Genomic DNA, 15293 nt, shown 5'->3' with positions numbered 1-15293 from the left:
GCCCTTATTTCTAAAATGACCTCGGTATGACCTGGTTGAGGATATTTTCGTAATTTTCTTAGTAAAATTAAGTTAATTTGCGGTATTTTTTTGTACATATTTGCTAAATCATAGAGTTTGATTATAAATAGTAAAAATATAAGGTGTAAATCATAATTTCATTATATATAAATTTCTCTATTTTTTAATTAAAAAGGTCGTAGAGGGGCCAGCGATTTTTTTTATAATTCAAAGAGTTGACGTGTACTTTGAAAAAAAAAACAATTGGGTTGCATGTGAAAATAATAAATAATTGAAGGACCTTGGTGTAATTAATCCCTGTTATTAAATGCCAACAACCAGATATCAGTGGATTGAGGACTATTGAAATACTAGTAGGAATTTTTAATAATATAACCCCTAAGTTTAGATCTAATTATTTTATACGTTATTTATCAGATAAGCATGCAAGTTAGATATAGATACATTGTACCTAATCATGTTAATTTTCTTTCAAAGAATTTGCGCTAAAATACTTCTATTATAGTAGTTGGATTTATCTCTTGTAATTAGTTAAAATAAATATTTAGAACACTAATCTTAAGATAAGATTAGGGTTCTAATGTAACCTCCCTAGATATAAGGTGAATAATTATATTATATAAATTTTGAATTAATTAGATCAACTTTTTCTTATCCGAAAGAGAAGAAATTAGGTTTGAATTTTAAACTGCTGACCAATCTTTTGTATACATAAATGCCATCACTTTCTCTAAGACGTGTGAGGACTTTTATTTTTTTAATTTTAAATTCGGATTGAGACGTGCCAGAGAAGATTTATAGCCTTATCATCTCGTATTTTGTTATTTGAAATTAAAATTCGTATTTGATTGCTAAAAAATAAAGGACTTTCTAAAATATTTATATTTTTAATATTTAGTTATAAAAATAAATAAATTAAAGAAGTGATTTCTTTACCTACTAAACATATTTTCAGTATTTTTTTTATTTTAACATTTTTCTTAAAAAGAGAGAATCACTCATAAACGTTTTTTTAAATACTAATATTTAATATGACTGACATTTTCTTATTTGATACAGATGACAATCATATTAGTAATCCGGATGTTATTTGATGCCAAAATAACTCTTTAATACTTTTATATAAATATTTAATATAGTTTATATATATATATATATATATTAAAAAAGATGAGCTATATTTAACTAAATGTGACTCCCTAGAAATGTAAGTTACAAAATCTAGAGGGCGAGACCCGGATTTGTTGCCCAGTTAACAACTCGGTTGTCTTAAAACCTTGTAATATACTAACGATCACTAAGCATTGGTCCACTATATTTCTAACCCTCCATGGGCATGTAATTTCGCTCTTGAGTATTCTAACTGTATTGTTCCGTTCTTTTTCACTGCCCCCGCACCATCTTGGTAGGCATCATTTGTTTATGTTCGACTTCCGTCGATGTTCAATTTCACCTACTCATGTTCTTGCGGTAGCCACCGAGCAGTCGCCCTAGCGGGTGCCTCCTGCTGTTCCATTAGAGTTTTGTTGTATTCTGCTGCCCTCAAAGTTGTTGAGCAAGCCAATACCTTAGGGAAGCCCCCGCACCATCTTGGTAGGCACCATTTGTTTATGTTCCACTTCCGTCGATGTTCAATTTCACCCACTTCTGTTCTTGCGGTAGCCACCGAGCAGTCGCCCTAGCGAGTGCCTCCTACTGTTCCATTAGAGTTTTGTTGTATTCCACTGCACGCAAAGTTGCTGAGCAAGCCACTACCTTAGGGCCGGATGTATTCCAATTATTAAGACCTTATTTATTATATAATCATTTTCTGAATCTATAAAACCTTATCATATAATTATTAAAATTAATCTCCATCCAGCCCGCAAGTCGTTGTCCTGCCGACACGTGACGTCGCTCTCCGCCCGCCACGCTGTCAGATCGACACACTGCGTGGGAGGATATCCCACCCACTTCGCTCAGTCTGCTAATTCCTAATTTCATATTTTTAAATTCTAAATTTCCTTTGGTAAAACTACCATTCTCGCTCTATCTAATTTGAAAATCGCGGGATTTTCAAGAATTCGACGTTATAAATCCGGTCCGGAAATATCTCTCTTTTCGGTGCTTTATTCGTTGCATTCAGGTGGATTGGTGGAAGAAAAATAGAAATTTCTTGGGTCGGCGATGAGTTTCATGGAGGTTTCGATCATGCATCACCTCGCCATAGCACTCGTGGTGCTGTGGATCTGTGTCTCCTTTGGGTATAACCACCCTGTGATCTTCTTCGTCGCTTTGTGGTATCTCTATAAGGTATGCTTGGTTATCTTTGTTTGGTTGCAGTTTTTAGGTCTCGATCAATACTTTTAGAGCTTGGCAATGAACGTTTCTTCCTGTTTTTCTGGAGATTTTATTCAGTAATTGTGATGGGAAAATTAGGGTTTTGTAGGTCGCAAAAACCTACTTTTAATTTTTCTACTTATTTCTTTCAAAGTTCAGTAATGAGGTAATTAGTTTGTTAGAAGAGGCCTTATTAAATTTTGGTAATTTCAGTAAGCTGCAATTCTATTTGTTCAAGAAAAGGGAAGGCGATGAAGTAAGACCGAGGAAGATGGCCAAATGTTTCAACTTCAGAGACCAACGCATAGAGGATAAGTTACATTTATGAAATGATCATAGGATATGTTTATAATGCACCTGTATGAAGGACTAATTGTGGAATTAGGCGGTCCCTTGATAGGATCAAGGAAGGGGGAAGACCAGAACTAACCGTAAATAAGGATATGATGGCATTGGTTTGATGGAAACCCTTGCACTAAATAGAGATGGATTGAGAAAAGAATGATCTGTACAGTCTAGCTCTAAATAAGTTCTGGTGTAGTCATTGTGTGTTTGAAGAGATTCTAGCTATTTTAGTTGGTAATTAAATTAGAATTTCTGAAGTCCCAAACCCTTGTTTTCTCCACAAAACGGAGGACAAATAGTAGATGAATCGGAGAAAAAAGAGATAAAAAATCTTGCTGGAGAAATTTCAGGATAACTGTGGAGTCTTGACATTTTGTTGATCTCATCTACTCATAGCAAAGAAGTAGGGGTGAAAACGGATTGGATGGTGCTCAACCCATATCCGGATCCATATTTTTAGTCCGGATACGGATATTGGATATTGGACGGATAGCAAAATTTAAAACCATATCCTAACTAAACGGATACGGATAATTTTTGGATAGAGGATCGGATCTTAAACAGATATTGATTGAATTTAAAATAATTATAATATTTTATTTATATATAATTAACACAAAATTATTAAGAGTTTTACGATAAATAATTTTTTTGTATGTCAAATTTATAAAATTAGAGAAATTAATCTCTATAAATAATATATAATGTATTATTAGTAATAATATTAATATTTACTATTTAAATAAGCAAATTAAAAATTGTAAATCATTAAAAAAATATGCGGATAAACGGATATCTGATATCCGTATCCGAATCCGAAAAATATATCCGACCCGTATTCGAATTTTTTTTAAAAATTCTATCCGTATCCGAATCGGATAGAAAATTTTTATCCGAATCCGATCCGAATCGGGTCGGATAGTGGGTCGGGTCAGAGTTAATCCGACCCGTTTTCACCCCTACAAAGAAGTTTTGCTAAATTTTATCAAGTGCACTCTACTTGCTAAATTAATCTATAAAAAATTGGACATGAAAATGTGGAAAGCTGAAGAATGCTTGTGACTTTCGAGTCGAAAAGGTGCATATTGTAGTTGTATATAAATTCTAGTTACCAGTCTCATAGATATCTTTTCATTTATAGTATGAATTAAAGGCTTACTTTACTGAATCCTTTCAAGGATGTTAGTGTTGAACCAGAGGACTTGTTTAAATTATTGTTTGGTTATATTCTCTTGTACTGTCTTCTTCGTTTAAGAAACTGCCTTTCATGTTTCTAGGATAGTGCTTTACATAGAGTCTTTTACATGTCTCTTAATTAATCCTACATTCCTAATTTCTTAGTTCATGCTTTTGTTTTTCCGCTTTTTTCATTTTTGAGAGAATGAGCACTGTGAAGTGTGAACTATCTGCTTCAAAAAGGATAGTTTGATCGAACTTAAACTCACCCACCCTGCATATACTTGGTTTTGTTAGCATGCCTGACTTTGCAAATCCATTTATCCTTTCTTTTTTGTGGCTACAGTTTCTTTTTTTTCAGAATAAATTATGTTTTAGTTCTGTGTCATAGGTAAACGAACGCTACTCAATGAGATTGCGAAAGCGAATACAGTATGAGGAAAGAAAAAGTGCCAACCAACGAAGGGTACACCACACTATGCTCGAGTTCATTTTTATTTGTTTTTTTGCTTTCTGTTTTTTTCGGTCTATGCTTTTTAATGTTGATTTCAAGTCCAGCTTGCTAAAATAGGAGAGCTCTGTCTATCTGAAACAAGTTTGTTTTCTGAAAGACATCTAATTTGAGTTAGACTCATGTCGTTTTATGTGCCAGCTTCTTTCTGATACAGAATCGGTGCGTTGGTTAAATCATGCGGTTGGAAAGATCTGGCCTATATGCATGGAGCAGATTGCATCTCAAAATTTTTTGATGCCGATCATACCATGGTTCTTGGAAAAGTTTAAACCTTGGACAGCTGTATGGGTTTTCCCTCATCATTTCTATTTATCGTTCAGTGTGTATTATGTATGTAATGTGATTAGATCTTTAGGTAAGAATTATCCACCTCTTCTTGATGATTACCCTACGTAAATTTGAAGTAATCAACTAATCATGGTGCATCTTTTGCAATCTACTTGAGTTTTGAAAGTAATATATCTAATTCTCTACTGGATGATACTTATGCACATATTAAGATAGTTGTAGGTTCTTTTTTTCGGCCAGTTTTCTATTTTATCATATCACATAATTTTATACAACAAGACATTATTTTATAGTCCTGTATTAGAAGATAATACTTATGCTTACTATTTTTCAGCGGAAAGCAACTATTCAACACCTTTACTTGGGTAGGAACCCGCCCACGTTTACAGATATAAGGGTTATCACTGAATCTGCTGATGATGACCATTTGGTACATATGACCTTTCTTGGGTAGTTATCATTTGAGTTTAATGTAGGCTTCTTGATGAATATTCTTTTTTCTTAAATGGTAGCTTAAGATCTGATGATGAGTTATTGCAGGTTCTTGAGCTAGGAATGAATTTTCTATCAGCAGAAGATATGAGTGGTATACTTGCTGTGAAGCTGCGGAAAAGATTAGGGTTTGGCATAACAGCAAATATGCATGTGACTGGTATGCATATTGAAGGCAAGGTAAAGAAACTAAGATATTGAATTATGTCAGCTTAATGATTCTAATATTTGAGAGAGAGCATCCATCTGATTGCTAATCACTTGTTATGACAAAGCTAGTTTACATTCGATTATGTAAATTTTTTATATGCGATATTGTTAATAAAAGGATCATTGGAATAGATGGAAGCAATCTCTTTATTTTGTTCAAGAAATTCATCAGATATATGAGATTAATGTGCTCAGCTAATCTCCAGGAATCTCTTTTTTTCTTTCTAAAGATCTTTTTCTTTACCTTCTTATTTGTGATTTTGATGGAAGCATATTAAATGAGTACCTATTGGAGGAAAAATATAATATTATTTCTTCCTAAGTTTTGTAGTTTGATGATAAACCAAAGTACCAAACTACCATCTTGGTGCCATTTTGAGTGACAGAAGCTAGATTTCTAGCAATGTGGGTAAGGCTGCATATAAATCCCCCTCCCTAGACCCATCTTTGATAGGATCCTCGACTAGCAGAACTCCCTTTTTCCGTTGGAGTTCAATTCAATGGGAACTTAATGAAATAATACAACTTCTTGATCTAGTGTTTGTTTGATTTTTGGCTACCTTGTTATGCCCTTGGTCATGCCACATAATATGCTCATCTTGCTATCCTCCATTTAGATTAACGAATCATGCAATGTGATAGTTTGGCATTTCACTGTTTGACTAAAGTTATCTTTGGAAGTGGAATAGCTGGGAATAATTTATCCCCACTTCCCTAGCATATTCCTTTAACTAGTCAAATCTCAAGGATAACTGGGGATAAAATTAATTCCACCTTTCTGGTTATATACCCTAGGATAAAGGGATAAAATCATAAAAGTTAACTATTTGCTTTTTCTAAGTACCAAGTCTGCCCATAACCTATTCCCACAAAAGTTATGTTTGGAATAACTCTAGGAATAAAGGGGGATAAAGTAGATTTTATCCCTTCCAAACAATGCCTAAGTCTGTTTTAGTATCTTATAGATTGTGTCAACCTGTGCCAATAGCTTACTAGGATGGTGCCTGGATTTTTTTTTTATAAAAAAAACCCTAATCATTGTGAGCAAAAAAATAAATAGTGTAATTGTTGCCTCTTTCAGCTTGAGAAACTTCTGACTTTTTAATCTGGAAGCACTCCAATATGATGTGAAGGCCTTGTGTTCAGACCTCCTGTATTTTATTTGTAGGTCTTGGTGGGTGTAAAATTTCTTCAGCATTGGCCATTTATTGGACGTGTCAGAATATGCTTTGTTGAGCCTCCCTATTTTCAGATGACGGTAAAACCAGTTTTTGGACATGGAGTTGATGTTACTGAACTTCCAGGAATTTCAGGGTGGCTAGTAAGATTTTCTTCTGGCTTATGGCATTGATCCTTTCCTATTTGTACCATCAATTACTTTTTTGTCACTCAATAATTTCATCTTCTTGGTCTGTAGGATAAGTTGCTGGATGTTGCATTTGGGCAGACATTGGTTGAGGTTAGTTTGCCTGTTCGTGATGATTCTTTAGAATTCTAGGTTTTCTCATATTATTTCATCTCCAGGAGTTGCAATGAAGATAAATTCATTTGTATCATCCTTTTTGGTATGTGGGTACTAGATGTAACTATTACATGTGAGGAATATGAAATATTATGTGCAGAAAGAGTACAAAGTATATAGAAGAGAGATAAATTAGGAAAACAAGATCCTGGTAGATTTGATTTCTTAAATAGGATTACTCAGGAAGACTTCTTTACTTAAAAGTATGACTTTCACTACCATAAGTTCTACAATTATGAGAGAATAAATATTTTTTAATATTTTAGCAAGTCTTGCTTAAATTTTTTATAGTTGTTGGCAGTATTAATCTGTTCCTCCTGATATGTCCCATTATTATACTTCTTTCAGCCTAATATGCTTGTTGTCGATGTGGAAAAGTTTGCCTCAACACCTAGAGGTAAGGCAGAAATGTTTTTCTTTGGACTTCATTTTTATTTGAGAATTTGCTATTGTTTTGACATTGTAGCAACTTAATGGGTTGATTGTTCACAAATATTGCTGTTTGCATTCTATATCTATACTTGAGAAGAGTGATGCTCAATTTGCCATTTGAAGAAGCTTTGTGAAATATACATAATATAGATGTTAGCCATACCCGTTGTGCTATAGCATATTTGTGTTTATTTTATAATTGAAGTTGTTGACGTTTAATACAATTTAAAGCATATATATATATACATATATATATATATATATATATATATAGAGAGAGAGAGAGAGAGAGAGAGAGAGAGAGAGAGAGAGAGAGAGAGAGAGATTTGTATTGTTGGTTTTCTTAGTAAACAAGAAAGTATGCAATACTTTCCCTGTTGGTGTTGTTAGCTACAACCCCGGTTCTCATCTGGTTGACCTATCATGTTTGACAAGGAGAGTTTGTTCATTGAATTCTAAGAGTGTAGAGGTATGCATTTTTTAACTGAAATTTGGTGAAAATTTTGGTAGTTCAATAATGATTTTGTAAATATTAATAGGGAATTTGCCAATTCCTCTGCTGGTGTGCTGGTCGTCCTACACATCGGTCAGGAGAATGAGGTTGGCAGGAGGTACAGAGGTGGAGGACGAGGATAAGAGTACAGATAGAGAACAGACAGGAAATTAGACAAGCAAAGAGGGAGAGAGGTTGTCCTGCAAGAAAGAGAGAGGGAGAATGAGACAAGACAGAGGAGCACTTAGCAGCCATCTGTTCTTTATTTTTTTATTATAGTTTTCCTGTATTACCTTCAATAAGTAGGGTATCCTAAATAGGTTGGTTGCGGGGCAGTGGGGGGCGGGCGGGGGTAAGGCAGGAATGGCCCATGGGCTCATCATGGGTTTTTTGAGAACCCTATTTAGAAGTACTGCATTTAGGTTAGTCAATAAAACAGTGGAATAAAGTGCATGTCAAATGATTCAACCTACACTAACAGAACTCACATATCAATGCAATCTAAAAGCAATATATATGTTAACCAAGTAAATTGCTTTCTAGTAGAATTCAATGGGCATAAAGCTGCTGAAATTCAGGTTTTTATTATACTATTCATTGGGTTATATTTACTAGGCACAAGCTTGAGTCAGGGTCAGCAAAGTATTTTTTAGTTTATCTTAACTAATGTTCTTGCTGCTGAAATTTAGGTTTCCATTATACTAATGTTGTGCCTACTATTTCAGAAGGATGGTTTACTGTTGATGAGAGGCCTCCTATTGCACACGCAAAGGTTGAAATTTTGGAAGGAGCTGATATGAAACCATCAGATCCAAATGGTAGTATCACAGCCAACTATCTTTTTTCTAATCGTCACTCTTTCATAATTGGTTAATCACCAAACAAACCATGCAGGACTTGCGGATCCTTACGTGAAATGCCAGCTTGGTCCTTACAGGTTCCAGACTAAGATTCAGAGGAAAACATTATCACCAAAGTGGCTTGAGGAATTTAAGGTTCCCATTAGTTCATGGGAGGCACCTAATGTACTTGTTCTTCAAGTTCGTGATAAAGATCCTATCTTTGATGACATGCTTGGGTTTGTTCCTTGCTCCAGTCTTTTAGCATGTATAGAAATTAGATTAGTTTAAAAATTAAGAAAAAAAGGGAAAAAGGTCATCATTTGTGATGGGCGCATTTACAGCTCTAATATTTGAGACAGGTATTGTATGATCTACACAATTTCTCAACTTTAAATTCTATTTTAATGTCTGCAGAGATTATTCTATAAACCTCAATGACTTGAGGGGTGGGCAGAGACATGATAAATGGTTTTCATTGAAGAATATCAAGATGGGAAGGCTTCACTTGGCTCTAACTATACTTGAGGATGAGCTAGAAAAGGTATGCTGTATTTATTCGAAGAAACATAGAAAGACAGTAGATTTGGATGAATTAGTCTGAAGCAGGATTTTTCAGGGAAAGAATGATCCTATTGATGATGAAGTACGCAAGACTTCTGAAACCATGACTCCCGGATCAACCTCTACTGCTGAAAACCACAACTGCAATACTGATGAATGCTTGGAAAATTACCAAAAGATGGCAGATGAGTATGAGCCTATAAACATTGAGGGGCAAGAAAAGACAGGTCTATGGGTACATCATCCTGGCAGCGATCTCTCCCAAACATGGGAGCCGCGAAAAGGAAGAGCTCGGCAACCAGAGACTCAAGTTCATCGGGAAGATTGCAAGGATAGTGCTAGTTCATCTACATCAGGATCTCAACTCAGTGATACCAGTAGTGAAGAAAATGTTGAGGGAAATAAACCTGGTAGACTAGGCAAAATAAAGAAAGGCTTGCACAAGCTAGGTTCTGTGTTCCATAAAAGTCCAAGAAAGGATATCCCTATAGAAAATGATGAAGAGCCTACTCCAACTCCACGTCCAAACCTCCCGCCAACTCCACGTCCGAACATTCCTGCAGTAGGGGAGAAACGGACATCATTAACGGTCATACTGGATGAAGACTGTGCTAGCAACAATGGTGAGAATAAGGCAGAGAATAGTTTCTCTAGCCCTGATATAGATAAGGCAGAAAGCCCAGGTAAAAACCATGTGAAGTCCAAGGTGAAGAGCATGGTACAACAGGCAAGCAAGCCTGCTCAGAGTTTGAAGAGTGTACTTAGCAGGAAATGTTCTAACAAGACAAAAGAAGATCAGTCATTGGATATTTCTGAGAGAGATGAGTCTCAAGGATCACGCTTGTCAACTGATGCATTGAAGGACGATCCTCTTGTAGTTGTCGAGGGTTCTCCGATATCCCTTGACCATGTCAAATAATTGAATGCTGCAAAGAGATGCAATGGAATCAAATAGTCTCACCAATGATATCTAGGTGAGTAACTTTGGATCTTCTCTTTTTAAAGGAAGTAATGCTCGTTCTGCATTAGTTCAGAACTTGTGTATATGCTCATCAGTAGTTTAGTTCGGAACCTGTTTATATGCTCACAAAAATTATCAGCTAGTGTATACATAGTGTTGGATAGCACAGTTGGTTTTTTTTATTTTTAGGGGTGGGGTTGCTGTATGTTAGAGATGTCACACCCTTTAATTTCATTTCTGCATATTTTCCTTGTTGGATTTCCGCAGTTTGTTCTTCATTATTTCATTACAAACATAAATAACGAGGAAGTTATTGCCTTTTCCTTTTTAATTAGTGATCTGAACTCAATTACGATAATCTAGGCCAAATTATATTTCAATAGATTAGAGATACATTGTGCAGGAAGAGCAAGGCGTGATTCACAATCGACAAAAAAAATTGGATATAAATCCAAGGTTCAAATCATATATTAACTTAAAAGCATCACGCAGTGACGTCTCTTCTCGTACTAACGAGAAGAGATCTAAGATTCTACTTAGTGTCTAAAAAAGAAGTTCTTGGTCAAAATGTAATTAGTCTGCAGAAATGCCCCAAGAAATTGGGCTTGTAAGCCCAAGAGCACCCAATGGGCTTAGATCGGTTTTGGGCTATATTTGAGCAGCCTTGGGAATTATAACAATTAATATACGTTTTAAGCTACTATTGTTTAATCTGGATGCCAAATTAGAGGAAAGACATATGAGTAATACAGTAATTATAAACATATTATTTAAATTTTTTACTGAAATTAACAACAACAAAAAACTTGCATTTTGTTTTTATTATCTTTTATTCTCTATTTTATCAATATTTATCATTAAATTCCCGGGTTTAATCATCAAAAACACCCTAGTGGAAAGTAATCATATATTAACTTTATCATAGGTAAAAAATGACTGAAGTGCTCTTGAATAATTTTTCACACTTTTTATCTGCCATTGAATTTTACTATAAAAAAAGGATAATTTAAGTATTTAAGTTAATATATTTGAAATTAATGAAATATTTTCTATCTCATCAACCGATGATATTTTCTAGGATTAAACCTGTAAGATAGGAGTTGAATCATAAATATTGTCAACTTATTAGGGTGCACGATAATAAAAGCAAACAAATTTTTTTTTTATTTCATCCGTCTGGCTCGGTGTATTTTTTTAATAAAGTGGAGGTTCTATTTGTAAAAAAACAAAAGAAAGAGGGGGCTTTATTTAATATAGTAGAAAATGTACGGTGTTATTTGCAATTTCTCCTCTTTTTTTCTTTTTGGTCCATCACTTTTGCTCAAATCTCACCACCGATAACGTCGTCGTCGTCCTCCTTTGCTTCTCCAATGGCGTCTGCTTCAATAACCGGAAGCCACCTCCTCCTCTCTTCCGCTTCTCTCCTCGTCCGTCGCCGCGCAAACATCATCTCTTCTGCATCATCTTCTTATTCTTTCATCCCCTTCCCCTCTCTCCGCTCCTCTTCGAATCCACGGATCCACCTCTTCCCCTCCATCCTCCAGTGTTGCTGTCAATCTACAATCGAGACCGCCAACACCTCAGAGGAAACCGTTTCCCCTTCCCCTCCTCCTCCTCCTCCTCCGCCCCCGCCGTCGGACGCCGCCGTGAAGGAAGCGGCCGATGTGTTGGACATCAGGGTGGGGAGAATCTTGAAGGCGTGGAGGCATCCCGAGGCGGACTCTTTGTACGTGGAAGAGGTGGATGTGGGAGAAGAAGAGCCGAGGACTATCTGCAGTGGGCTTGTCAACTACATCCCCTTGGAGCAACTCCAGGTTTGGATATCAAATCCAGATATAATGTTCCAAAACTAGGCCTTCGATCAAATTCCCTATTTGCCAAGATACTGTGCTTATTTAATTCTTTTCTGGAATTAGTTTCGTTATTGTTTACATGGTAACTTGATTTATGGAGCCATGTAGTGGATTGCTGCTTCCTGAACAATTTTTGTTGCAGAACTTTGCTACTTTGATCCCCAAGAGAAGTTTTTTGCGTCTCCACAGTCAACCTTCATAGTCTCATAGATTAACTTTGCTATTTAAAGGCATTTTATAAGCTATTGTTTCCGTATGAATTTATTAATTTTCATTGAAATGGAGGTATTATGTTTTCCTTTTCATTGATAGATGCAAGCAAATTAGTGATATCTTATATAGATTATTGAGAACTTTGATGGTCCGAATATGCAATGGATGCAGGATGCTAGAGTTGTCGTCCTTGCTAATCTCAAGCCTAGAAACATGCGAGGTGTCAAGTCGAATGGTATGTTAATGGCTGCTTCTGATGAATCACACGAGAATGTTGAGCTTCTTTTACCTCCAGAAGATTCAGACCCTGGTGAAAGAATTTGGTTTGGTTCAGAAGAAGAAAAGGATAAACAACCAGATGCTGCAACACCTAACCAGGTTTCACTTTCAGCTTGTGTTGCTTTATTTGTTTCTTCATTACCTTCCCACAGGCCAACACTCTAAAATTTTGCATAAAGTTCCATAACCATATCATTTGGCAGAGATGTGTTAATGATTTTTTTTTTCTTATGTATATGCGTAAATTCCTATGTTGAGGCTTTTGATCTGCTATAGTTCTCCAGAAATGATTATTTGGCATTGCTAAGCTGTTGTCAACATTTTGTGAGCTTTTATAATTGGGATAGGATAATTTCTGCTGGAGAAAAGGATAAAGAAGACAACACTAATGGCAACAGACTTGAACAAAGTGAGAAAATGCATTACAGAATATGTAAGCTTTCTAGCTTGGGCGGGACTTCAGAAGTGTGGAGGAGTTATAATGCAATATACCTGCGAGCCACCAATGGGTTTGGAGAGCACAAGTTCCAAAAGGAAGTTCTAATCAATTCAATAAGCATCTATCTAAGAATTAAACTAGTGTAGATAAATTTATCCCAACAAGAATTCTCAAAAGAGACCATCTACTTATCTAGTATCACAAAATTCGAATCTATTGTAAAATTTATAACACAAAATAAATGATATCAAATTGTTAATATGATAGGTAAGAGGGATCAACCAATAGATTAAGGTTAGCCTAGGGATCCAAGGTCTTGTAGGATTGCATGCTAGAGAAAATATTCAGAAGTAGACTTCAAGAATGATAAAGTTCAGCTTGAGATGTCATCCATGGAAGGCTGAAAGTAAAGACACAAAAATCATCGACAAAGTAGGCCTTCATCTTCAGATGAGTGAATCAATGAAGAAGCTTCAGCAAGGAAATCCTGCCTAGGCTGGAGTGCAACAGTATCCAATGGGAGTGAGAGGCAGTGGGAAGTGGGAACAGCAAGGAATATGTATCTGAGGAAATCCTACCTGTGGTATGGGGCATGATGCAGCAAGTATGAAGTAGCACAAGTTAAAGAGACTGTGTTAAGTCTGTCATGTTACGCTGGATTTCAATTTTCTCCTTTTGCTGCCTCTTTTATTCCACTTAGAGTTGAGATTTTGCTCGTCATCACTTTTTTTTTGGTTCATATGCATAAATACTAGTATTCCATAATCTGTTCAGGTATTTCATGTTGGCGTTCCTCATCTTCTTTCATTAGCTTTATGACATTGCAGAGCAGAGGGTCTACTGTTTTCAACTAGAATGATGTCGTACAATCTTTTTTATCTTTATAGTTTTATTGTTTGAGCATGATCCTTTCATGGAAAGATTAGTATTTGTGCCATGCCCAGTTGTCCATTTGATTTGTGATAAGTTACCCTTTTGGGCTACATAAGGCTCACTTAAAAGGATTTTGGTTCTATTTTATTTCTTTCTTTTTTTTCCTAACAACCATAGCTGGGAGTTGAATTATGTGGTTTCATGACGTATGAGAATTTACATGATTTCATTAGTAGCTCTATTGAGTAAATTTCTCTACCCATTAATTTCATAGTTGGCAAGATGCATATGCTAAGCATGTAAAAGGCATACTCGGAATATCTGAGCAAATGGCAGTTATACAGTATACAATATTTTGCTATGCATTTTGCAGTTAGTAATGTACAGCTCAGTATTTGATGATGTATATCTATTGTGGCAAATGCATTTCAAATTTTCAACATCTATCGAGTCTTTTTCTATGCATATTTTTTGCACATACTATATTAACAGCTAACAAATCTATCATACCCAGGTCCAGAAGAAAAAGATCTGGGAACTTGTTCAACCGCACCTGAAAACTACGGATACCTACACAGCTGTTCTTGGTGACCATCCAATGCGAACTTCAGCAGGCACTGTAACTTGCCGATCCTTGAAGAATGCAAGAATATCTTAAACATTAATTCAGCAGCCCAAGTTCGCCTTGGATGAAGCTTGAAGATATTCATGTACACTCATCAATATTTGGTTTCTTTAATGTTGCATGCAAGTTTTTCTAAATGAGGCAGCTGGATTATTGGAGCTTGAATGTGAAACAAAATTTTGATGTCTACAACTCTCAATATTTAATTCAACACAAAATAGAGTTTTACACATTTTGATTTTGACCCAAATTGTCATGGTTTTGGTTGTAGTGAAACATTTTGGAAGGGAATAATCAGGAGCGTTACTGTTACGGTCTCCCATAAGCTTTTAGTACCAGCTTTTAACCTTTCTATCAAGCAAGGATTGTTTACTTAGATTGTCAAGATGCTCATGTACAAGAACTATTGGAATATGACAAACAAAATGTTATTCTACAAGAAATGAGCAAGAAAAGCACTTGTTTCAACTATTTCTTCATATCAGTGGGTTGATCAGCAATCGATGCTTCCGGCATGGGGATGCTGCCATCTCATCAAGTTAGTAAAAAGTTTGTGAACATAGCATGCTGATATCCCTATGTATCTTCCCTGAAATTATACAAATATCTCAAAGCTGGCAGTTGCTTAAAGCTTTTGGAAGTTAGAAGCATGTCAACTAAGCATATCAGAAACATTAAATAAAGATGGCATCACAGGAAGCCTAAATCATGCTCGACATCTCTAGTCCTAGACCTACAGAACCTACCAGGTGGTATGCAATGAAGGAAATCACTCTCCATACTGAACATGGACAAAAATACTCAATTTCAACAAGTTTATCAGCATAAACCATAT

General features: G+C 35.6%; 2 protein-coding genes across 5 annotated transcripts; both read left to right on the top strand.

Annotated features, from left to right (window-relative positions):
• The first annotated feature begins 1989 nt into the window (after window positions 1-1989).
• Window positions 1990-10507, top strand: LOC140791851 (C2 domain-containing protein At1g53590-like). 3 transcript variants are annotated; one of them, XM_073142535.1, is made up of 12 exons: window positions 1990-2313; window positions 4253-4327; window positions 4514-4657; window positions 4998-5093; window positions 5204-5335; window positions 6534-6686; window positions 6783-6824; window positions 7236-7284; window positions 8538-8630; window positions 8707-8890; window positions 9069-9195; window positions 9271-10507. In XM_073142535.1, the coding sequence occupies exons 1-12, from the start codon at window positions 2188-2190 to the stop codon at window positions 10132-10134; spliced, it is 2085 nt and encodes a 694-aa protein (XP_072998636.1). In that variant the 5' UTR covers window positions 1990-2187; the 3' UTR covers window positions 10135-10507. The 3 variants fall into 3 exon arrangements, with proteins under 3 accessions (XP_072998636.1, XP_072998638.1, XP_072998637.1); XM_073142537.1 differs by having other exon boundaries at window positions 2145-2313; window positions 4530-4657; XM_073142536.1 differs by having other exon boundaries at window positions 2196-2313; window positions 4240-4327.
• Window positions 10508-11460: 953 nt separating this feature from the next.
• On the top strand, window positions 11461-14926 carry LOC140791852 (uncharacterized). 2 transcript variants are annotated; one of them, XR_012109641.1, is made up of 4 exons: window positions 11461-11990; window positions 12414-12620; window positions 14348-14543; window positions 14730-14926. XR_012109641.1 is itself a non-coding variant. In XM_073142538.1 (3 exons), the coding sequence occupies exons 1-3, from the start codon at window positions 11547-11549 to the stop codon at window positions 14489-14491; spliced, it is 795 nt and encodes a 264-aa protein (XP_072998639.1). In that variant the 5' UTR covers window positions 11461-11546; the 3' UTR covers window positions 14492-14688. The 2 variants fall into 2 exon arrangements, 1 of the variants encoding a protein (XP_072998639.1); XM_073142538.1 differs by lacking the exon at window positions 14730-14926 and having other exon boundaries at window positions 14348-14688.
• Window positions 14927-15293: the final 367 nt, after the last annotated feature.

This window comes from Typha latifolia, chromosome 7, assembly GCF_019914945.1.
Source record: "Typha latifolia isolate L0001 chromosome 7, TyphaL0001v2, whole genome shotgun sequence".
Taxonomy (NCBI): domain Eukaryota; kingdom Viridiplantae; phylum Streptophyta; class Magnoliopsida; order Poales; family Typhaceae; genus Typha; species Typha latifolia.
This window is presented reverse-complemented; position numbering and strand designations above follow the sequence as displayed.